Source organism: Achroia grisella, unplaced genomic scaffold (genome assembly GCF_030625045.1).
Source record: "Achroia grisella isolate CSIRO2021 unplaced genomic scaffold, CSIRO_AGI_Agris_v1 utg1954, whole genome shotgun sequence".
In the NCBI taxonomy this organism is placed as follows: domain Eukaryota; kingdom Metazoa; phylum Arthropoda; class Insecta; order Lepidoptera; family Pyralidae; genus Achroia; species Achroia grisella.
Genome location: NW_026712699.1, coordinates 52,151 through 76,569, shown reverse-complemented (window position 1 = coordinate 76,569; position 24,419 = coordinate 52,151). Strand labels below are relative to the sequence as shown.

The 24,419-nt window shown below is 32.0% G+C and overlaps 1 protein-coding gene across 2 annotated transcripts in view; it reads right to left on the bottom strand.

The window, feature by feature from the left end:
- LOC131841840 (zinc finger protein 774-like) overlaps positions 1 to 24,082 on the bottom strand; it is a 78,579-nt gene extending 54,497 nt beyond the window's left edge. For both annotated transcript variants that reach the window (XM_059190186.1, XM_059190187.1), the window contains exon 1: positions 23,619 to 24,082. In XM_059190186.1, coding sequence (XP_059046169.1) covers positions 23,619 to 23,703 — 85 coding nt within the window. In that variant the 5' untranslated portion in view covers positions 23,704 to 24,082. The remainder of the gene's footprint in view (positions 1 to 23,618) is intronic.
- Positions 24,083 to 24,419: the final 337 nt, after the last annotated feature.

The following is a 24,419-nucleotide window of genomic DNA, read 5'->3' as shown; positions in this document are numbered from 1 at the left end:
TAGAAATAATGTATATAGACGTATATATATAATGTTCTAAGTTAAAATTAAAAAGAAAAAGATAAGTTTTGTTAAATATTTGAAATTGTGTTCCACAGTTCAGTTGGATATTAAACGACTTTGCGATTTTCGTCATAAATATTTTTTCGAGACAAAAGACTTTGCGTTATGTAAAAGAAAGCTATTTTCATTGAATTCAAGGTTTAAATATAAGCTCTGTAGTTATTGTTCTTAATCTATATATACCTTTCGAGTATAGGCTATATATTTATTACTGTGACGACCTCGGTGATTTAGCAGTTTATCACACTGCATCACTTTCCGATGGTATTTCATCACTTTCGATCATATTTAAACAGTATTGGGTATTTATATAGAGTCTACTACATAAACACGAAAGTTTGTTGGGTTGGATGAATGGATATTTGTTACTCTGTACACTAATAACTGTAAAGTTTCATCACAATCTGTTCAGTAGTCTTTGCGTCAAAACCTATATTTAACACATAGCTTTTCACGTTATAATTAACACATAGGCTGTAAATTTCGTGGGGTTGAAACCGCGGCCATAGTCAGTGTGATAATAACTTTCTTTATATGTCTATCAATTGTCTAGTACCTCGTGATACTAACTCTTTTTTATTTTAATTCTTTATATGTCTATCAATTGTCTAGTACCTCGTGATATTAGAATAAAAAGAGTTATATATATAACTCTTTTTTATTTTAATATTGGTGGTATTAAATGCGTGATATATTCTGGATGACTTTCTTATTTATACTAGCTATAGCTACAACGCCACTACACATCCTATATGGTTGTAGCCCACTAATGCATAAACGAAATATCTCCTTTGGAAAGTTTACACTCTTTCCTGAGGATATAAAAAACAACGCTCCTAAGAATATCCTTCAATTCTTGTCCTTGACGGGACTAGGTAGCGAACTCTGGAAAAGGGCGAGCATAATAGATCTATATAGGTCTCAGTGCTACAGGTACTACAAACATCTGACAATAGGGGGGAAATGAGATTGTTAGTAATGTGGACTATTGAACCCATTACTAGCAATGTACCATATCAGGTTGACCTCCACGCGGTTCCCCCTGGAAACCATAGTGATAAATTCTTGGTGAATTTGTCACGATGGGCTAACTGACCACTGGTGCCCGGCCAGCGTAAACCGTTAGCGCAGGCGGGTGCACCATTCCATTATCATCCACAAAAAAAACACCTGACAATAGCCCAAACAACCCAATAAAAAAAAATACTAGCTAGGCCGGCGGCATCATACGCCCGACTTGTGTATGAATTATAACTATTAGAAGTGGCTGGCGAAGTTTGATATGCTTCATATTTAAGTACAGGCTAGAACTTTAATAACACCATAGACAACTGAAACCGCGTGTTGCCATACTAGTAATTGTTGGAGGATATCCCGCATACGCAGACGCACGCAATTAGCAGACGGAAGCGTGCGCGTGACGTCACGTCCCGCCGGTAATTGAACCACTTGCCGTCAGAGGTCAGGGTTTTTGAATTACTGAGAAAGCAGAAGACACAGACAGACAAACAGAAATATATTTAGCATTTTTTTTTATATTTTTTTTATACGGGTGTAAGCTGACGGCCCGCCGTTATTAGTAGTTAATAATTAAAAATCAACAATAAAGCTCTATATAGCCATTTTTTTATTAATTGGGGTTGATCTATTACTGGCCCAAACACATTTAATAAAAAAAATGTGGTGTTAAAGAACAGTGCTAAATAGAACCTGTAGCACTGCAACCTACATAGCTCTAAGGACACATTAGTAAGGATTACATTGTCCCTAGCTGAACTCTAAGGTGAGCCCACCTTCTAATTTTATAAATGCGAAAGTAACCCTATTTCTTTGTCTGTCTGTCTGTCTCTCTTTCATGCCAAAACTACTGAACCGATTTAAATGACATTTGGTACACAGATAGTTTAGACTTTAAGGACATAGGCTACTTTTTAATGCAAAAAGGGTCGTAAGAGGCTTATCATCTCCCCTGATAGGTTGTATGAAAGTATGGAAGTACGTCATTTTCAAACCTAGAAGCTTGAAAACTATTTTTTATGCCGTTGGTTAAATATAAATAAATTCAAAGTTTGTAAAAATAATCTTAAGGGTATAAAATAAATCAGAGGATGAAAGTTTGTATGGAAACTCGTCTTTTCTGAAATAAAATAAAAAGGGTAAATTATTAGAAATGCTATCCAATGTTACCATTCGCCAAGTCGCGGTTACCGCTTGTATATATATGTTTAAATTAAAGATAGACAAAATATACTTTTATTTGGATTATAAATTAAAAGAGAATATTTACATTTAAAAATTTATCAATAAATCTGTTTAAATATATTGTACTATTTGTATAAATGGAAAATATCACAGACGATTTAAAATATTTAAAATAAATATAGCTAATCTGTTCGTGATATGCCCTCAGGGTTACATGAAAGTATATTTCTACAAAGTAAGTTTGAAAAATAAGCACTTTTTACAATTTCAATTCAAACATATATAAATAAACGATATCGCCGTAATGTTGCCAGTTTAAAACATTCATAGACATTAGTTTTTTACGCTATATTATTTTTACTGCCACTTTGCGGTAGTCAGCTAACGTTGTAAACATTTTTAATCTGTAATAAATTGTAACGTTAACATGTTATTGATATTAAACTATCTCGGTTTAATCGGTGTTTCCATCTGCGAAGAATTAGTTAGAAATATAAATTGAGACAAAAAGTTGCTTTTGTAAATAATTGTGACGTAAACATGTTATTGATTATCTATTAATCTCTATCGGACTAATTTATATTGTTGTCGGTGTTTCCATCAGCGGGGAATTAGTCAATAATATAAATTAATACATAATATTGCTTTATATCGGCCTGATTTGAACTCATAACCTTCGGAATCAAGTCGGTGTAGAAGACAACTAGACCATTGTTAATATTATGGCTTTATCAAAAAAAATGAAATACAACGTTTTAAGTAAGATATTGTAAGTGTGGAGCATGCAAATATGGCGACATTGACCACGTGTTACGCAATCAATTGGTACTTAACTCCAATCCAGACATTGGACGCCGCAAGTGCTCAGGTTCATTGTCCCGACATGCACTTATTATTATATATACCCATTTGTATTTGATGTCACTGTGTTTTTTGCATGTTACGCTGCTTCGCTTATCATAGTTATTACATTACCGATTTTGAAGATTATGATAGTGAAAATAAAAAAAAATTACGGTTAAAGTTAATTTTATTATTTTTATATCTTCACGACAGATTCCAGATAAGGTAGGTACCTTGTACTGGATGTGCCCCTTACTACTGTGAACATGAGGCTGTTGTGGTTTTCTCATAAATATATTTTTACTATGTGTCACCCGCGACTTCGTCTATACAAACTTGGGGTTGAAATAGGGGATCTATTTCAACCCCTTACAGATTATCTTATGAGAAAAAACATAGACTCTATCTGTATAGAGTCTACGTTTTTTCTCATAAGATAATATAAGATAAGATAATGAAATTTGTAGTACGAGGACAGCCTCGTACTACAAATTTCATTACCAACCATCCAGCTGTTTAGTCATGGCAAGACAACAGACAGACAGACAGATATACAAGCATTTATAATATTACTAGCGACGCGTCCCGGCTTTGCTCAGATTCATTACAGATATTTAATTTCTCACCTTGTCCTATACTATAACACGCATGTATTATACATATAAACCTTACTCTCGAAACACTCTATCCATTGCAAGCAATTAAAATTGCGTAGTTTAAAAGATATAAGCGAATAGACAGATGTAATTATTTTATGCTATGTAAATATATTCATAATATATCATTCAATTATTCTCAGCATCAGTCGGAACATGTTCGTTGAGTGAAGCTGTGAATAATGCGCGAAATATGCGCCGTGGAGCTGTCCAACGCCGTTTTGGTTTCAACAAAAAACTATTGACAATACATCTGTTAATTAATCAATAGAATATTAATATCTATGTATAATTCAATGAGAATATCAGTTACAAATGGTTATACAGATACCAATATATGAGGTCTGATTCATCACTGTGGGTATTACAATACCCACAGTGATGAACTGAAACAAAGCAATTTCAACCGACTACAAATACGAGCAGATTCTAAATTCGACTGTATTATTTTATTTAAAAACTATTGCTTTTCTACATATACACAGCTTGTGTTATGGGTATTAGATAACTGATACAAATACATAGATATATATTTCTTTTTGTAAATACATACGTGGTATATCGTAGGTATACATAGAAAATACACAAACCGATACAAACAGTCATACTCATGAATGCACTGTTCGAGGAATCGAATCCGCAACCATTAGAAGTAAAGCTAAACCGCTAGACCACCGTGGTCATCATTAATGTAATAATATTCTTCTGTATCTGGTACAATAGAGTGTATAAAAAAAATTTAGGAAAATGTTATCTTATATCACACATACAGTATAGATCTGCTTGTTAGTACACTTTACATTTTTATGGCGATATACGAGTGTCGTGATATAGTAACACCATAAATAATCAGTAGTAGACGACATGAAATCACAAAACTTCTAAATACCCAGAACGCTATCGAACTAGACAATGAAGAGTTTGGGGTGTCAATATCAGCGGAAAATTAGCAGAGGAAGACTTTGAACAAAGTCTGTCCCACCCATTTCGGTCTGCCGCAAAGTAGCTTCGTTGTTTTTGTGATTCGATCTTTGGACTCTTTTGTAGCCTGTGTGTTCAATATTTCTTGTTAATTTTAGCTAGAAGGCTGTTGATGTTTTTAGGTCTACATGGACGTTAAAGCATTCACAACATCGCAACTTTTTTTATTTCCCTAAAATCCCCCACATTTGTTCCCATTAAATGTTATCGAAAGTCCATAAAATCCTTCCAAATTTGAGGGAAAAACTCTCAATCTGCCATCACTTTCAGGATATGAAATCGAAGAAACCAGTAAATTAAAACCTCGACAGTTATTTTCTTATATTAGGCAAATTGATATTTTCTTATATTAGGCAAATTGATTTAAGAAGAAAAAGTGTAATCCATCATATTTAAAATAAGTAATCATGTTGCTAAGTAAGAGTTATGTGTAACATGCAACTGAATCAGAATGAGAATAAATTATATTTGCTGCAGTATACAATCCACTGAATATCTCCATCATTTTGTCTGCTTTTATTAATCTTCTTTAATGCAAAGAGTTTATTCTGAAGTATATACTACCTCCATTGGTACATTTTTTAACAAATGATAATATACACACTGGCATCCACATTGTGTAATACTTTAAATTTATAGACTACAGAGTGTTAAAATAAAATAAATTATTGTTCTTTTCTTTTGCTAAATCTCTAAAAACCGGTTATTGGCTTTCTCTAGAAATGTACTGTTGACTTTATGTATTGGATTGTAAGCTGTTAGTTTTCTAATAAATAAATAAAATACGCTAAAAGTGAGGCTCCACCTCACCTAGACAAGCGTGTTGCCTCGGTTTCTTCACGCGACATCACGTGCGCCGTCGATACGAGAAATAACGTAGCAGAAGTCGGGCGAACACCTCTGTTTATGACTTATTCATGTGACTATTACTTTATAACTTTAAGCATGTTCATAACACGAAATTATATATTTGTATTAAGATTTTTGTAAAGCCCTATATAACATTTACTAAGCAATATAGAGGCACTAGCTATATATAGGTGATAAACCCATTGCTAGCAATGTACCATGTCAGGTTGACCTCCACGTGGTTTCCCTGGGTTAGCCTATTAATAAATTCATAGTGAATTTATCACGATAGGCTAACCTGACCTGACCTCGTGCTCCACTGGTGTCCTGCTAGTGTAAACGCATAACGCGGGCGGGTGCACCATACCATTATCAACGATAGGAACTACCTGTATATAGTCAGCAAGTTAAGTTAATTATTATTACTAAGTTGACAGTAAGAACTGATAAGGTATTGGTATAGAATGTGATATTTTTTATGTAAGCACTTATACGTAGATTCCTTTAAAGTATTTTATTGCTAATCGTCGTATATATAATATTATATATAATCATGGAAGTAAAGTTTTAAACATTGTTAGATCGTCAGAGACAAACAATAAAAACTAAATTAAACTGAAGTTACCTATTACAACAGCTATAATATAGTATATTTTTTTCTTTAGCTCAAAGCACTAAAGAAAAAAATATACTCAAAGAAGAAGTCGCGGGAACAGCTAGTCGAATATAAATTTAAAAAAGAATAGAGTAGTAACCAAACCCAAGTTTCCAATTACATTATCATTAGTGCAAATAATTTAAAAATCGAATTATAAATTTTATAAAATGGATTTGTCTTATTATACTGTTAGATTACCATAGACAAATAATAGCATAACTAAACCTGAATGACAGCAAACCAAAGAGAGGGTGTGTCTATGAGGGCAATCTATTCTACGTCACACATATGTCGGACACTGGATGCTGATTGCATCTGACACGGTGTGGTGATCACGTAATTGAGTTTGGTCATGATAAATATGTTTAGATTTTTATAAACCTGACTTATGGGCTTCACTTGGGGAGTAATGGGATTTTGAAGTGTTTATTATGAACACGTTTTAATTTTTCATCGGTTATTCTGTACTTATATGTAATTTATTTATGATTTATTACGGTAATTAATTTTGTATTGCCTTGTATTGATTGCATAGACAGGTTTGTTATCTTTTTGCAACTAAACAACTGAATGTTAATGAAATTTGGCGTGAACATAGATTTTATAACAAATGCGAATATAGGCTATTTTTCATTAAAAAAATAAGCATAATCGATAGAGCCTTTACAGTTTTAAAGGATGAAAATGAGGGAGAGGATGGATCAGGAACACCAAGGATCCGGAAAGATATATCCTTCCCCGGGTTTGGAATGGAAATCAACAGCATGAGCGACGAGACTTCAGTTTCAGGGTATCGCTTAGGGTTCGAACCTCAATGCAACGCTACCTCGCGTCTCCGTCAATGGTGCTTGTAGGTACACCGTGTGGTTTTTCCTCGTCAGCTTCTGGTAGGGGCATGGTCTTTCGAAGATTTATCCCCTCTATAGAAAAATGGGATTCGAACCTCAGCTCAGGTGGTCGTAATTTCCATCCTAGATTTTTGTCTGGGTCTGGGAATCTATTGGAAGCAGCAAATTGATTGACAGCTTTAGTTGTCTAGCGGTTTAACACATCGCTTTGTATTTATGAGTATGGTTGTTCGTAACGTCTGGGTGTTTTCTACGTACATTATTTATATAAAATTGGCTACATAAGCCACATCAACGGCAAAACCGAAGTTGAAGACAGTCGCCGTGGCCGAAGTCGGTCGGGATCACAGCCTCATCATCATCACTTAAAAAAAAAACAAAGTATCTAAGTATTTATATCAGTTGTCTAGTACTCATAACACAAGATTTGCTTATCATGGTACTAGATGTAACTGAGTTTTAGGTTTATTAAAAAAAATGTACCAAAAACCAGCGTGTGCAGCCGTTATCACGTGTTTTATCACACTACTGATGTTTACAAACACTGGCGGCACGTCCGGCCGCCGGCAATTACCGTGTTAACGTGCAACATAACTACGTTTTATGACTATTTAGTGATTAATGTTAGATAAATCTTTGAACGCTATAATTTACGACGCTATGATGCATGCAAATTAATCTATAAATTGGAGAGACGGCGGTAGGTTAACTTATTACATTGAAATTAATTCTCAGTGTTTTTTTTATTAGAACTACTTTAATGCTTTAGCAGCAGCTGGCATTATTAGCTTTACGAGATGCTATATGAAACATGAGCTATACCCGTATAAATGAGTAGCATAATACCTAAACAGAGGTAATAATAATCTAATAATAATAATAATAATCTCAATAACAATTCACGCCATCTAGACCCGAGTTAAGCTGGTTAAAGCTTGTGTCATTGGTACTAAATACAAATACATAGATTTTTTCGAAAATTAATACATAATATACATAGAAAACATACAGACCGATATAAACAATCACTCATGAATACTAATATTCATGCTGTGCGAGGAATCGAACCCACGACAATTGGAAGTAAGGCGGTATGCTAAACCGCTAGACCATCGTGGCCGTCAAAGAGGTACATTGAAAGATGGTAAGATAAACATGAAATTTATTATGTTTGTTAGTTCAGTTTAGTTAATGTCATAATGTAAATTGGAGTTCATTCATGTAATGTAGTTAGTAATAGACTTACGCTACCGCCACGTGGCCTGTACCGTATTGTTTATAAACACAGTGTAAATGGGTCGTTAAAATTAGTGGCCTTTTCTTTCTAAGCAAATAACCTTTTGATTATGTTGAGTGACATCGTTATTACAAATTCAAATTATAAAATCATTTATTTATGTAGGACATTTTAGCCGTTTATGAACGTCTTTTATATTATAATTTTTCCCTACCGTCCAGGTCAGTATATAGATTCAATTGAGAAGAACTGGCATGAAACTCAATTGAATTACTATTTTTTTAAAAGCCAGTTTATTTACTGTGTATATTTATATAGGTGTCAGTCCAATAATAAATGAATATCCAGTGCATGAACAACTATTGCCATGCACGCTCGTCATTCAAGTAATCGTTTAATGCAATTGAAACTTATTGCACTAGTGGAAACTATAATATATCAATTAGTCCCGGCTTCGCTCGGATGCATCGGATACAATTGTTTGAATTTCTCGGCTTGTTCATACTATAACACGAATGACTCTACATATCTATTGCTGAAAACTGTATTAAAATCCTGTGCGTGATTTTATTGTAAATTGTTAATACTGATAGTGATGTAAAGCTGAATAAAAAACTTTATTATTATTAGTTTATTTTTTTTGTTATTGACATTGGTTAAGTTATGTTATTAAGTTGTTATTATTAAAATAGATTATTTTGTCTGATTATAAATTATTATTATTATTTTACTATTAAATAAATTAATAAAATAGTTTTGCGACATACTATCCAAAATAGCAACTTTGGAGATGTTACGTTAGCTTCCTTTACTAATGTGGACCCATATTCTGAGATTTCATCCTTAGATTTGTCTGTTTTTTTTTAGTGAAACCTTAACCCAAAAACAGTACAAAAATTTTGTTATAAAATACTTATAAAAGTTTTTTATTTATATCTAAAGTTCACACTGTCTTATATGAAAAAAACGAGCCTCTTGTGTCTAAAAAAAAGTACGCTACCCTTCACATCCACCTGTAGGGCGTTGAAACTTGCGTGAGGGTTACTACCCCCGCCCTTGAACTTGAGCGCTGACCTTGTACTAACGCGGGTCAATATTGTTATGCGTGACTCTGATATGCACACTCCATTTTTGTTTTACATTATTTTTATAATTACATTTAAATATTAAATAATAGCCCTAATAGGCTTCTTTATTTAACAATAATTAAAAAAAAAATATTTTTACACATACATATATAAATCCATCAATATTGATGTCTATAAAATTGTAGTACATAAAATTGCTGTATTGTCATGAACGAATTCCGAAGGATGAAAGTATACTAGAGATATAAGACACACGCCCAGGCTTCGCACGAGTTTTTAAAATATACCATTTTCTAACATACATATATCTTAGATTTTTATGTCTTGTATAAAACTATACTAAATCATTCTGTATTAATTTCCGTAGCATACGCGATGTAAGGGTTTTTTATTTTATTTTTTTCACACATTGAATTATATTATCGAAGTTTTCATTCGGATCCCTAACGTTTTTGAATATATCAAATATTCTATGGCCTATGTTCATCAAGAATAATGTAAGAATTCTTATTTTCGGAAAAGAATTTTTCATATTGATTCAGTAGTTTCGGCGCCTATTCCATACAGGAGTTGATTATTTAATCAAGTCCTTTTATAATATACTATTGTAATAAGAATAATAACTATTTATAATATTATAACATTTATATATTATAATATTATGAATAGTGCGCATGCGTTTTTTACCTTGTTAGGATTTTACAATTTTATTATATGTAATACTAGCTTTTGCCCGCGGCTTCGCTCGCGTTAATTTATCCCCTTAGTTCCACCCGAATTTATCAAAATCCTTTATTAGGGGATGCGTACGTCATAGTAGCTTTATACATGCAAAGTCTCAGCCTGATCGGTTGAAAATTGACAAAGTTTCATACAAACTTTCATCCCCTATTTCATCTCCTTGGGGGTAGAATTAATCAAAATCCTACTTAGCGGATGCCTACGTCATAACATCTACCTGCATGCCAAATTTCAGCCCGATCTTTCCAGTGGTTTGGGCTGTGCGTTGATAGATCACTATGTCAGTCACCTTTGAGTTATATATATTTAGATTATAGATAAAGGGTTATTACTTTATTAAATATCACATATGCTGAAAACCCTTAATATTTATATTACAAATTTGAATACATAGTTTTAGTATTACAATTTAGATTTAAATTATAATATTCAATTATAATACTTGTTTAAAACAAATTAGTAATTAAAATTTTGTATGTTGAAATAATATACTTATTAGATTTTTTATTACGTATTGTATAATTTAATATTATAATTTGAATTTAAAATGTTAAGTTTGAAATAAAATTATGTATTAATCTGTATAATAATAATATTAAAATGTATTCCCGCCAAAAAAAATTATTGCTCTTTATTATTTTATTCCATAAAAGTAGTCAAAGGTATCCAGACCATACAGCCCGTTATTAATCAAAATGTTTGACATTCAGACAGCACTTGAAACAACTATAGACTAATTAAAAACAGGCAAGAGAAGTAAAAATAAACAGCCAAACCCAATATTAACGTGACCTACAACTGGGGAGTTACAAAGTTTACAAACTGTTTAGGCGTTATACCGCACGTACATTAAACTGTACTGCCATGATTTTTTCCAATATTTGATAAAGTAAAATATAGGTATTTTACTATGTTTTACGGATTATATCTTATGGCAAGACGTTTGACGACTTTGGTGGTCCAGCGGTATAGTACACTGCCTTAATTCCGATGGTCGGGGGTTCGATTTCTCGCACGGTACAAACTTTTATATTTATTATAAACATACTCGTGTATGATTGTTTGTAACGGTCGCGGTGTTTTCTATGTATTTACAAATCGTATATAAGCAAATTAATAATTATAAAAAATATATATATTAATAAGTACTTAATCAACATAAGTGTTTACTCTAAGTCTTTACTGTCAGTTGCGAAGTAGTTGACATATAACTCGAGATTAAAAAAAGAATTTCTAGGCTATGGATTGTATTAGATTAAAAAAAAATAGAAATCCCTCCGAGAGTTAGCCGCAAGTAAGGATTGAAATAAAATGATTATTCATCTTAAACTAAAACATTAACATAACAAGTAAGAAAATATCAATAGCGTTAGTAAGAAAATAATAATCAACAATGTATTTTTCTCTAAAATCAATGTTATCCCAAATAATTAATTAATTCTGACACACACACACACACACAAAAAGGCACACATACATATAAATCCTAAATATTAACATAACAAGTAATAAAATATCACATGCCACTTTAAAATAATCAGCAATATATTTTTCTTTAAAATCGAAGTTGTTCTAAATAACTTTTTTTTTAATTAGTTGGAATGGCAAGCAACTGAATGAAATGTAGTAAGCTATAATTTTACTCTTGTTATCGTGGTCCATACTGGTAGCTGTTTATTAAACATGGTAGCGTGATAACAAACGTGATATCGTGCTTTGTAACACGTGATAGTAGAAGAAAGGTAGCTAATTTGTTGTTGATTATAATTTTTAAAGCACAATGCCTTATTTCGGAAGGCCGCTGGTTAGATTCCACGCAAGTTACAGATATTTGTATTCTTTATGTATGTATTTACAAAAAAAAATGTATCTACGTATTAGTATCAGTTGTCTAGTACCCATAACACAAGCTCCACTTAGCTTTGGGTTAGATGGCGTTGTGAATTTTCCTGGGTCATTATTATTATTAACTTTCTTTTCTCTTCTTTTAACTGGTATAAAAGATGGAATATTCACTCACAAGGACCTTGGCCAACTGTGGAAAAGTTACGCTATGTGAGAATGTTATTATAGAGGAGGTCAGAGAATTTCTAGTAATGCGAAAGGTATTCAGCATTGTGGCTTTTTGTAAAACATATGTTTTACTAGGATTTAGTAACACTAGTAAATGCTTCGTTTTCACAACATTTGTTGGTTTTTACTCTTTGTGGTGTATACCACACTTACAGGCCGAAACCGGATTGCTATTATTGTTTTTATCTTTTATTTTTCTTCCATTATCAGTTTAAAAAAAGGTAATACTCACCCACACGGGCCAAGTGTGGGAGAGATTGCATTATGTGAAGATATTATTCAGGATAACAGGAATTTATTATTATTATTATTATAAGTGGTGCGAAATTTCTAGCTAGTTTTAAGCCTAGATTCCCGCCGAAATTTTACATCTTCATTCTTATTTTTCGTGTTATAATATAAAATCTAATCGCTTTTGTGTCTGTGCAAAAAGTATAATTAGGTAGCAGCGCGCACCGTTACCGCGCTTCATGGCTGGGCGACGCCGCGGACAATCACTATAGCACACCGACAGCTTTTGTAATTGTAACATTTTATTTTCTATTTATAGATATAATACATAGTGTCTATTTTTACATTTTTTGAATAAAATATGGTGGGACATACATGTGAATTTTACTGTCAAATAAAGTATTTTTAATCCCATCAACCTTGGATTTATTTAATTTTAATATTTGACATAATGAGCTAATGCTAATTGGTGGTTTGTCACACATATCAAATTAAAAATGTAAAGTAACAATAATTGTTTGAAAGAGCAACACGCAAGTTTCTTTCTCGTTCTTCTTGTGATGACAGAGCTTCCCGAATTTACGGTAGATTAAAAGAATAAGTATGACTTTTTAATGGTCCTTAAATTTAAGTTTATCTGAATAAAAAATGTTATATTCTATTCTATTCGTTGTAGTTTTATTTTATATGTATATAATTAAAAAGATAATACAGAATTCGGAATGATTGTTAAGACCAGATTATACAATAAAATAACTAAACAATTAAATACATATTAAAAATAAAAAAAAATCTGATTAGTCAGTACAGTATATTAAGGAATTTGAAGGCTTACCTTAAACGGTCATGATCGCCTATATACCTGAACAGCACTACGGACATCACGTTATCATGCGATACCTGTGAAACCTTCAGTCACCCACCAACCGAAATATAGCTTATAAAGTAAGCTGCTTGGCGGCTGAAATAAGTAAAACTGAGGTACCCACGCAGAAGACTTTTTACAAAGTATATCTATTTATTGATCTACCTTCTTAACGGATCAAGTAGGCGTAGTTTATAAGTGTTGTAACTGGCTAATAAGAAATGTTTTCGATATTCTAAATTTGTATTTAAATTTATAGTTCTTTTATATTACATTCTTGTTTTATTACTTCATTCTGTTGTACGTCAGTAGTCTATCCTAATATAAACATTTTTCCATATACCAAATCCTTTTCTTTTTCTTACCTGTACAATTATAATAAAATACAACAATAAGAAGACACTATTATACTACTTTTATATTTTACATTTCTTCTTGACCCCGCACCACTTCGTCTTCATTACACTTACTTGACATTTATCATTATATTTCGCCTAATTTACATGTCTTTTTAAATTATAGCCTATACATTATTCTAATGTAAAAGCTATATTACTGTAAAGTTTCATCAAAATCCGTTCAGTAGTTTTTATATGAAAGAGTAACAAACATCCATCTACAAACTTTCGCGTTTATAATATTAGTAGGTAAAGGGAATTGTTTGTAATGGGAGGTAGTAATCCCCATTGCTAGCAATGTACCGTGTTAGGTCGACCTCCACGCGGTACCTCCTGGACACCATCGTGATAAATTCCTAGTGAATTTGTCACAATGGGGTAACTGAGCTAAACCGTTAGCGCAGGCGGGTGCGCCATTTCATTATCATACACAAAAAAATATATATACTAGTAAGATTAAATATCTATAAGCTTAATAATTTCCTTGTAATAAATAAGGAAATATCAGAGATAAAAATAGTCTATTATTAAATTTCACAAAGATAAACAGCTTGCGGCAACATTAGCACCTGATTACCGTTCAAGCGTGAACCGGAAGGTTGGTCCGCTGGACAGATTGATCACAATTCGCTCCCCGATCTCGCTCCTAAGCAAAAGAGTTTGCGGGATTCCGCATGCGAACAGCCCAATTGCTGTAAATATTTTATAATCTACCTGCGTCTGCGGTTACATCCCGTGAGATTTATAATCTATATGTTATATATATCTATATGTAAAGGGAGGGGACGCCCTAAGAAAAGATGGATGGATTGTGTGAAAGATGATATGAATAAAAGAAGAGTATGTTTAGATATGACGATTGATAGAGATCAGTGGAAGAGAATGACATACTGCGCCGACCCCAAATAATGGGATAAAGGCAAGGCAATGATGATGATGATGTTATTCTGATGTATAAGCTATATTACTGAAAATCCATTCAGTAATTTATGCGTGAGAGTAACGAACATCCATCGATACTTTTTTTTTTATAACACAGGGGACAAACGTGCATGCGGCTCACCTTATGGTAAGTGATTACCGCCGCCCATGAACACCCGCAACACTAGGGGAATTGCAAGTACGTTGTCGGCCTTTTAAAAAGGAATAAGCTCTTTTCTTGAAGGTTTCAATATCGTATCGGTTCGGAAATACCATTGCTGGAAGGTGATTCCACAATGTGGTTGATACTAACAAACTTTCGCGTTTATAATATCATTGATCATGATAAGTTATTTTGGTGGTAGCAGTAGGAGTAAGGGGATATTATGTATAATTTTGTTTTATATTTTTGATAAATAGAATAGCAATTAACTTTTAATATATTAGTATTGAAAGAATTTTACAAAACAAATAACCTTGTATTTTATCATGGTTGCCTTTGTACAAAGATGCAAATAAAAAATATTAATTTTTTTCGTAAATTGTACGTCACTTCAAAGTTACATCGTCCATTCGATCTCGACCTGTCAGAAACGCAAATTCTGAGCGGCCGAACTGTATGATGTCGTAGTTGCACATCCTGTAATTCGGGCATCGCGAACTATTTAGATGAAATGAGGCGAGACAACGATATTCACGCATATTACTTCGTATAAAGTCAATTCGCAAAAAAATTCTGTATAAAATATTAACAGCCACACGTTTATGATTAATTGACGACCTCGATGGTCTATTAGTTTAGCACACCGCCTTACTTCAGATGGTCGCTGGTTCGATTCCTCGGACGGCACAAACATTTGTATTTATGTGTATGATTGTTTGTATAGGTCGGGGTTTTTTCTATGTATAATATGTATGTATTCACGAAAAAAATAAATATCTACGTATTTATATCAATACCCATAACACAAGCTTTATCTAGCTTAACTTGGGTCTGATGGCGCTGTGTGAATTGTCCTGAGATTATTATTATTATTATTATTAATAAATCAAAATCTATAATATTTTCCACATTTTCCTCATAATCTGAAGAGAAGCGATGGTCCACCAAATTCTTGACACGGACAATTGCTTTTGGAGCAAAAACCGACCAGTCACCTGCGCATGAGCATGATTCATAACAGCGCCAGGGTTGCCAACTTCTCAATACATTCAGCCTCTTATGAGTAAGTTAAAATTGTCGTAATATCGTTCAGTTTGGCTTTTGGAATTCATCGTATTTCGACCTATTTCAAAATCTCGTACACATTTGTTCGGTGATGAAAATATTCTTGCATCGAAATAGAAATAATTTTTATTCAAATAAATTCAAGCACTTTTGAATAGTCTTAGTTTTTATTCTACCACTCATTCGTAATGCAGATTTATCACAAGAAGAATGAGCAAGAAACGTGTGTGTTGCTCTTTTGAATAGATGTTTTTTTTATATAAAAATAATTTCAAGTAAGAGGCATGCGATAATAACATAGAAACCGCAATGCACTCATTCTTAGTGCAATCAGATAATATAGTAAGCGTTATGAATTTTAAGATATCCTACAAAAACATTATTATCGTTAACGAACTATTCAATGTTATAAATGGCTTTTTTACAAAGGTAGTGTTTTAAACTACATTTGAATCTTTTTTTCAGCCATAAATCTTGTATCTGCAAGAGGATTTTCTTGCGGTTGGCATCCCTGAACAGCACCAACGGCCAAGCATCGCGCTATTGTGTAGCGAGCTTTGAACGGCCACAACTGGTCATTTGTGTATTAATAACATAATATTCCGCTCATAGTAGGTATGTTGTGACTTAGCAACATTTTTCCATTTATGGCGATAAATATCTTTGTGTTTAGACAGACTTAGATATATATAACACAGTTTAATGACGTAATATAAATAATATAGTGGCAAAGTAAAATATCATATCAGTAGACAGTAGACAGGACATTGTTTATTATATACGGACCAAGAGTAACCTGACATTGAGGGTGACGCAGCTGGAGTCGCGTCACAGCGTAAGTTTGAAGGCGTTTGAGGCCCGGGTCCCCACCAACATGCTGCCCACCTTCATGAAGGAGGACTACTGGCCGAAGGGTGTGGTGGCAGATTGCCGTCGTCAGTGCCGTGACCACACAGACAAGATCAATATATTAGTTTTAAAATATTATTTCGTATGTATGTTAGTCTATAAGGTATTTATATGGGCCTAGCTGCCTGAAATAAATAAATAAATAATAATAAAAAAAATATAGGCTTAATTACAAGTAGCATACAAAATATCCATATTTTGCTGAGAATAATTTTAAACAAACTATGACGGAACAAAAATAAGTCACCAGTACGAAGTCGTAAATCATAAAATTATAAAATTTACGGTTGACAATGAAATTAACATTAGTCCAGCATATAAGATGCATATTTGTATATTTGTCTGTTACTTTATCTAAATCAATAATGCATTTTCCAATTCAGAAGAGTCCACAAGTAGGTACAATTTTCTCAATAGAATTCAAAGATATGATCAAAATTAACAACATAAAATCCAATTGCAGTGTACATCCTTTGGCGACATTGTACCGACTAGTTGCGGCGACTAGTCGCACCGACTCGACCTTGACTTTTACGCCTCGAGATGCACCGCATTTGCATATAAACGCACACACGAAGATGCGATTATCGCAAACTTGTTCCTATAAGTGCGGCGCGACCGCCTCCGACTGGTTTCGGTACAGTCGCATCGAAAATTCAAATTCAAATTCAAAATATCTTTATTCATGTAGGTCATGATCAACAAATTTGTTTATAGTTTGGAATACTGCTTACATGATTTAAAAGAATAAATAAAAAAAATATATAGGTCTATTACAGACACTTATGATATGCCAAATCTACCATTAGTTCGGATTGATTTCAGGATGAGAAGAATTGACAAGAAACTCTGCTCAAATTTTTATTTAAAAATGAATCTATATTATTGTAAACATGAACAACATTTATTTGAAAAGAATACTCAAATAAATGATGTACATATATACAATAATATATATTAATTTTTAAATTAAAATTTGGGAGTATAGAGTGATCAGCATATGCTATTGCAAAAGCAAATAGTCTAATCAGTGTTCGAACCCGAACAGAGCAGTTCCCACAAGCAGCACCCGTTCAGGAGTATGACGGATGAGCCACCCATCATTGCATTAGAGGGAGCACATATTGACCCGGCCTACCACGCCGCTACAAGTTTGAACTTTATATTCAAAACAAAAGTTACTTATAGGTATATTATCATCGGATGAAACGTTTTAATACTGATTATGTTTATTAAATACATATTAATGTACTTAATTATATATATAATGAACGTAATTTTCGTTCTTAATTTGAATACTGATTGGTACTCTTATTCTACCTAGATTTAAATTGAGTTGTTTCTATTGGGTTGTTTAGGCTATTGTCAGGTGCTTAGACCTGTAGCACTGCGACCTAAATAGATCTATTGTGCTCGCCTTTTTTCAGAGTTCGCTACCTAGACCTGTCAGTTACAAAAATTGAAGGATATTCTTAGAAGCGATGGTTTTTATCTCCTCAGGATAGAGTGTAATCTTTCCAGATATTTCGTTTATGCATGCATGCATGGGCTTCAACCACATAGGATGTGTAATGGCGTTTCCTCTTCAGTTTAGCAAAAAATTGAATCATTATACATTTGTGTAAACTTTTCTCGGTATTGATGCTTAATCAAAATAATCCGTAATAGTGGGCGTAATGAGTTGTTTTTTCCGTGATTATTTTTAGTAATCGAACTCTATCTATTTTCTAGATATTATTGTGGAAAATATTTTGATTTTTTTAAACATAACAATAAATTTATTTACGAAATGTACTAATTTCAAGGAATATGTATTAATGAATATTCGAATCGTTGTTGTTATGAATATAAAAGAAGAAAATGTCTATCTATTTGTCTATGTTTCAAAAGAATATGTTGGTCCGCATCTCAATACTCTCGAATTGTTTTTATCAATGTATTATTTTGATATTTCGTGGTCATTGAATCAACAAACCGGAAATATAATCGATTTAGTCGGTTAACACTTCAATGGTTTTAAAAGAACGGTACAAACGTGGATTGAATTAAAATCGATATTGAGATTTAAACTCAAGCGTTGACGTATATATCGAATAACTAAAATATAAACTAATACAGTAAAATATAAAGAAATAACTGATCCTAACAACCCACACAGGGCCACCATATCTCAAATTAAACGGAGCTTGTAAGTAACTAAAATAATAAGTACTAAAAATTCTTCACAATACTTTTGAATAGAACAACTAGCAGAGTAATAAAAAGAGATATTAATACAAATGTATGTATAGGAATCGAATCTATGATTTTTGAGAAGTGAGGCAGCGTGATTAATTGATAGACTACTTAAGTCATTATAATATATTAGGACTCAAAAATAGGGGTGTCATTTTCTATAAGTCAATCTGTGGCATCTTAGCTCCTAAACGTAACCATAACCCTATTATATAATTAATAAGTAATATTTTTGATAATAGGAGGTTACTTCAATTTTGAACTGATATATATTCTAAAGATTGTAACATTTGTGTATTGGAGTGTACATTTACGTGTAAAGGGCGGTCATAATGAAAAATCTGCGCAGTAACATATTATTTATTGATAAAATATTTATTATGTTGGTCTTAATTAAATATTTATATCTTAATATATTTACGATCTAATTTAAAATCTTATTAATGTTATAAACGCGAAAGTTTGTAAGTATACATGTTTGTTACTCTTTCACGTAAAAACTACTGAACGGATTTTGATGAAACCTTACAGTAATATAGCTTATATATTAGAATAACATATAGGCTATAAATTTCATGCGTAAAACCGCGGCCACAGCTAGTATATTTATATACAGATAAGATTCGTTATTATTCATAAAAAAAATTATTAAAAAGTAAGTACAGAGTGTGTAAACTAAGAATAATATATATATATATGTTTATAATATTTGATATATTATTATTATTATTATTTATGTTTCTTTCATTCTATTCAAGCACAATTCTCTACTTTTTGTCTATTCTCCTTTACCCTAAACTAAGTTTGTCTGGAAGAGATCGCTTAAGCTAAACAGCCTTTTGTGTCTATACACTCTATATATTCTGGTTTTTATATATTTTTTAAATGCAATAAAGATTAATAAAAAAAAATGCAATTTTTTATACTTTAAAGGTACATTACGTACGTAAAGTATGTACAGATATGGTTGTACGCTGACTTCCTATATTCATCTTCTGCGTTCTTGTTGGGTCTAACATGTTTATTGGCCTTGGTGGTCTAGCGGTTTAGAAGACCGCTTTATTTTCGATGTTCGCGGGTTCGATGCTTCACGCGGTGCCAACATTTGTAATTTGTTTTCTATGTGTATTATCTAGTACCCATAACACAAGCTCTACTTACCGTGGAACTAGATGGCGCTGTGTTAATTATACAAGTTTATTTATTTATTTATATGTTTATAAATAATCAACTTGCTTTTTTTGTATTCGTAAATACTAACATAATTGCCGCTACGCTATTTTTCATGCCTCAAGTGATAAGGGTTGTCCACCCCTAACTTTTTTTTTATTTTTCGACATTTTTTAAAATTATTTCTAATTTGGCATTAAAAATTCATACAACCCTAAATTGTCACCTTTCAATCATCAACCACTATTTTTTAATAGGGATGTCAATTTATATGGCAAAACGACGTTTGCGGGGTCAGCAAGTAGTAATATGCATTTTTAGTTTTTATGGTATATCTCATGACTCTTTACGATTTACGACGATTTACGACGATTTACGACGATTATTTAAAAAACAAAGGTCCTTTTATTGATAAGTAATTATATATAATTGTAATGCAAATTATTAATTAAAAAATAATAATTTTAATACCTTCAGAATAGAACACGACTTTCCGTAATATTTATAGAAAACACCGTCCACTTGAGAATCTCCCCTTTTTTGAAGTCGGTCGAAAGTACGGATTATAAAGTAATCAGCTTTTATCGAAGCTCATTACAAGTACGTAAATAAGCATTTCTTGAATTATCCCCTTTGTTTTCTTAGAATTTGAATTGTTTGTTTATAATCTGTCGAGAATTTAATGGACAAAAATAATGAGCTCTGTCTTGTAAGGATTAAAAAAGGAATGAGTTTTTAATAAAATCTATTTAATTTTACTGTGGGTACTGTATAATATAATATATATAATATAATATAATAATAATACAACAACAGAACTTTTAGTTCAAAATTAAAAAAAAATATCAATTTAAACTTTAGTAATAAGTAGAACATTAGAAATAAAATAATACATATCTAATATATTGACACGGCTGTTATCCCTATTGCGGTAAACAGAGGCATTGGCAATTGGCGAATTTGTGGTAAAAGCAACACTTGACATGCCTATATTTCGCTGCGTATATTATAATCCCACATAGCAGGGGCGAGCCTACCACCTCTTGGATTATTTCTTGTGTTTGTTACCGGGATTTTCGTCATCAAAGAGTCAGTCAGAAATTAATACAAAAAAAATATTTCTGTCGACCAGACTTGAGCTTTTATTGGGAGTTAGGAGGTCACGGTATTGTCATATAAAACACATTATAATATATATTTATATAAAACATGTTTAAAAGACTCGTGTGGTAAAACATCACACAAGTCAATTTATTGATATGTATAATATAGTAAAGTTTAAATGATATGATACCTCTCAACTCAACACTAATTAAAAGATTAGTTTAAAATTTTTCTACCGTAGACTTTTTAATAAACATTAACCTTTATTAATACCCTTTATGAATAATACATCATAAGGATCTCCCAAATGTCACACATTAAAAAATATATTACGTTTATGCTAATAAAATATTATGGATTTAAAACAATAAAACGGATATTTAGTTCAATTATTCTTTCATTAGTAGCCTTTATCCCGTTATTTGGGGTCTGAGCAGTATGTCAACTTCTTACAATAGTCCCTTCGACCGCCAAATCTGAGCTTACACTTCTTTTATACAAGTGATCTATCACACAGTTCACCCATTTCTTATTCAGGTATCATTTCCCTTTATTATCTGAATGCACTAAGATTAAGTGCGTAACGGTTTCTATATTGATAGTCGCATGCCTAATCCTTGTTCATATGTAATTACTTAGAATAACGTTAATTTAAAAGAGCAACACGCAGGTTTCTTGCTCATTCTTCTTGTGATGAGTCGGCGTTCTGAATGAGTGGTGGAATAGAAATAATATGACTATTTTTATTTTTATACTACGATGGTGGCAAACCAGTACACGCTTTATGTGATGGTAAATGGTTACCGTAACCTATGGACGCCTGAAACACCAGGGGTCTCACGTGCGCGTTGCCGACTCTTAAGAAACCTTAATATACCCTTCTTGAAAAACTCCATGCTGTGGTCTCATGAGAAAACCTTGGCAGGTAGTTCATTTTACAATCTAAGTTTACGGTAAGTTCAAAAATGCTTTAAGTTTATTTGAATAAAGATTATTTCTATTTCTATTTATATTATGTCCACTTACATATTATGTACTTTTTAGATGACATAGTCCTCGCTCCACATAACAAGTCCATACCAAGACAATCTGTTATCTTGCAAGTTCTCCGCTCCTGGAGCAACTTTTAAACTTCCTCGTACCTTATTCTATATTCCTAGTTCTCACATCCATCTCAATTTCAATAATAGTTTCTAAAAAATACGTTGTTTTACGTCTTTTAGTTATATTTTTTTATACACATTTTAATAAATAATTGTTATTAATGTATTTATGATTATTTTATAATAATAATATTTTAATTTACAATAAATAACCATTTTAAAGTTAAAATAAGTTTCTATTTATATCGGCTATAACGAACTTTTTATTTTTATAATGTTTCGTACTTTAGTTTTTTTTACTTCAATTTTTTTACTATTTAATCGTTTTATATAATTCTTTCATTTTATTTTAAAGTTACCGCTTCTCTTGTGGCCTCACAAACATTATTTATTTCATCGAGATCTGTTAAGTTTTTGAGTTATATTTAATAATGCGATTGAAGTAGGTTATATTTATGTTTTGGACATAGTATTATTTGTACATTAAGTTAAAATTTTGATCTAAATTACAACCAATTTTTATGTAAAAAATATCTGTTTAAAACAGTTAAAATGAACTATATAAAGATAATTGCAGACAACTCTACAGAGTGTAGCTCAATTATATTCTAATATACCTTCTTCTAATTATTAGATAGATGGTGATAGAAACTGGCTAAAAAATATTATTTATAATAATATCACAGAAAAATAATTTTACATATAATATTAAAAAATGTACCAGTTGAGTTTCTTGCTAGTTCTTCTCTTCTGAAGTTAGCTACTTAAGCCAAATTGGATGATAGGGATGGTGATGATGAAAAAATATGACGTGCACAAGAGGCCGAAAGGCTCTATGTTACATATATATAATTCTGAGTTTTAGTTAGAGATGGTGCAAAAATATGCCTCAAATATTATGAGTCCAACAGATATATTTGATAAATTTCATAAATAATCAAAATAAAGAATATTTTTTTTAAATCTACTGTGTTTTTATAATTGTTCATTATATATGAAGTTCTTATTAAGATATATTATAAAGCTCTTAAGTATTTTGGATGTAAATAATAACAAATAATTAAATCCATTTATATCGATGGAGGTTTTCTATGATAAAAATCTTATTTTTACTCATAAAAAAGCTGATTCCAAACTGTCTTTGTCAGGTATTTAGCTTTTGTATATAACATAATCGAGCTTTTTTTTTAAGTTTAGGTAAAAATAAATCCATACCTGTATGACAGTAATCCTCTAGGTAGTGCCTAGCTGCCCGCTGCACTATCGAGTAGTACAGGCTCACGGAAGAAGCAAGCGCCATCTTCTCTTCTTTTCTCTGCTCCCCAACTTCTATTCCCTCTAGTCTGTCGCTCTACAGTTTGTTACCGGTTCATTAAAAAAACATAACATACGCAAACAAAAACTTTGTTAACTGTTTGGGTTTGTGAGAAAAGAAATGGAAAATAAAATCTAGTTTGAACTGCGTTTAGTTGCGGTGTTTACCAAAAATTTTGCCGACAAATATTGTTTTTGATTGACGAAAACCGTTCGCGGTACTCCATTTTAATTTTTAATGTCCAAAGTCACAATTTAGTGCACATTTCGCGCCGCAAAACTAGCGCCGTCCAAAACTCTACGCGAAATGAAACACGTAATACAAAATAATAGAATGTTTTGGATGCGGCCGGCGTCCGCCGCGGTTCCTGCTACACTGCCGCCGAGAATGAGTTTTTTTTGTTTCCCCTTCTAGCGAGGATGCGGCCGAAATAAGCACGGATTATCCGATTTTTAATACTGTTTAATGTTTTAGTGTATTGAAAAAGTTTTCCGTGTTTCACACTACAGGAAAATGATATTCTATTTATGCAAAAGCGTAATTTTATACTCGTACATTCAGTAACAAAAAAACATAGAACGAAAGCTTTCTATAAACTAAACTGACATATACTTACTAAATATATAATTAAAAGTAATTTATTTTTATATAAATGTATCAAAAATAATATGCTATTAAATTAAGAGTATGTAACAAAAATT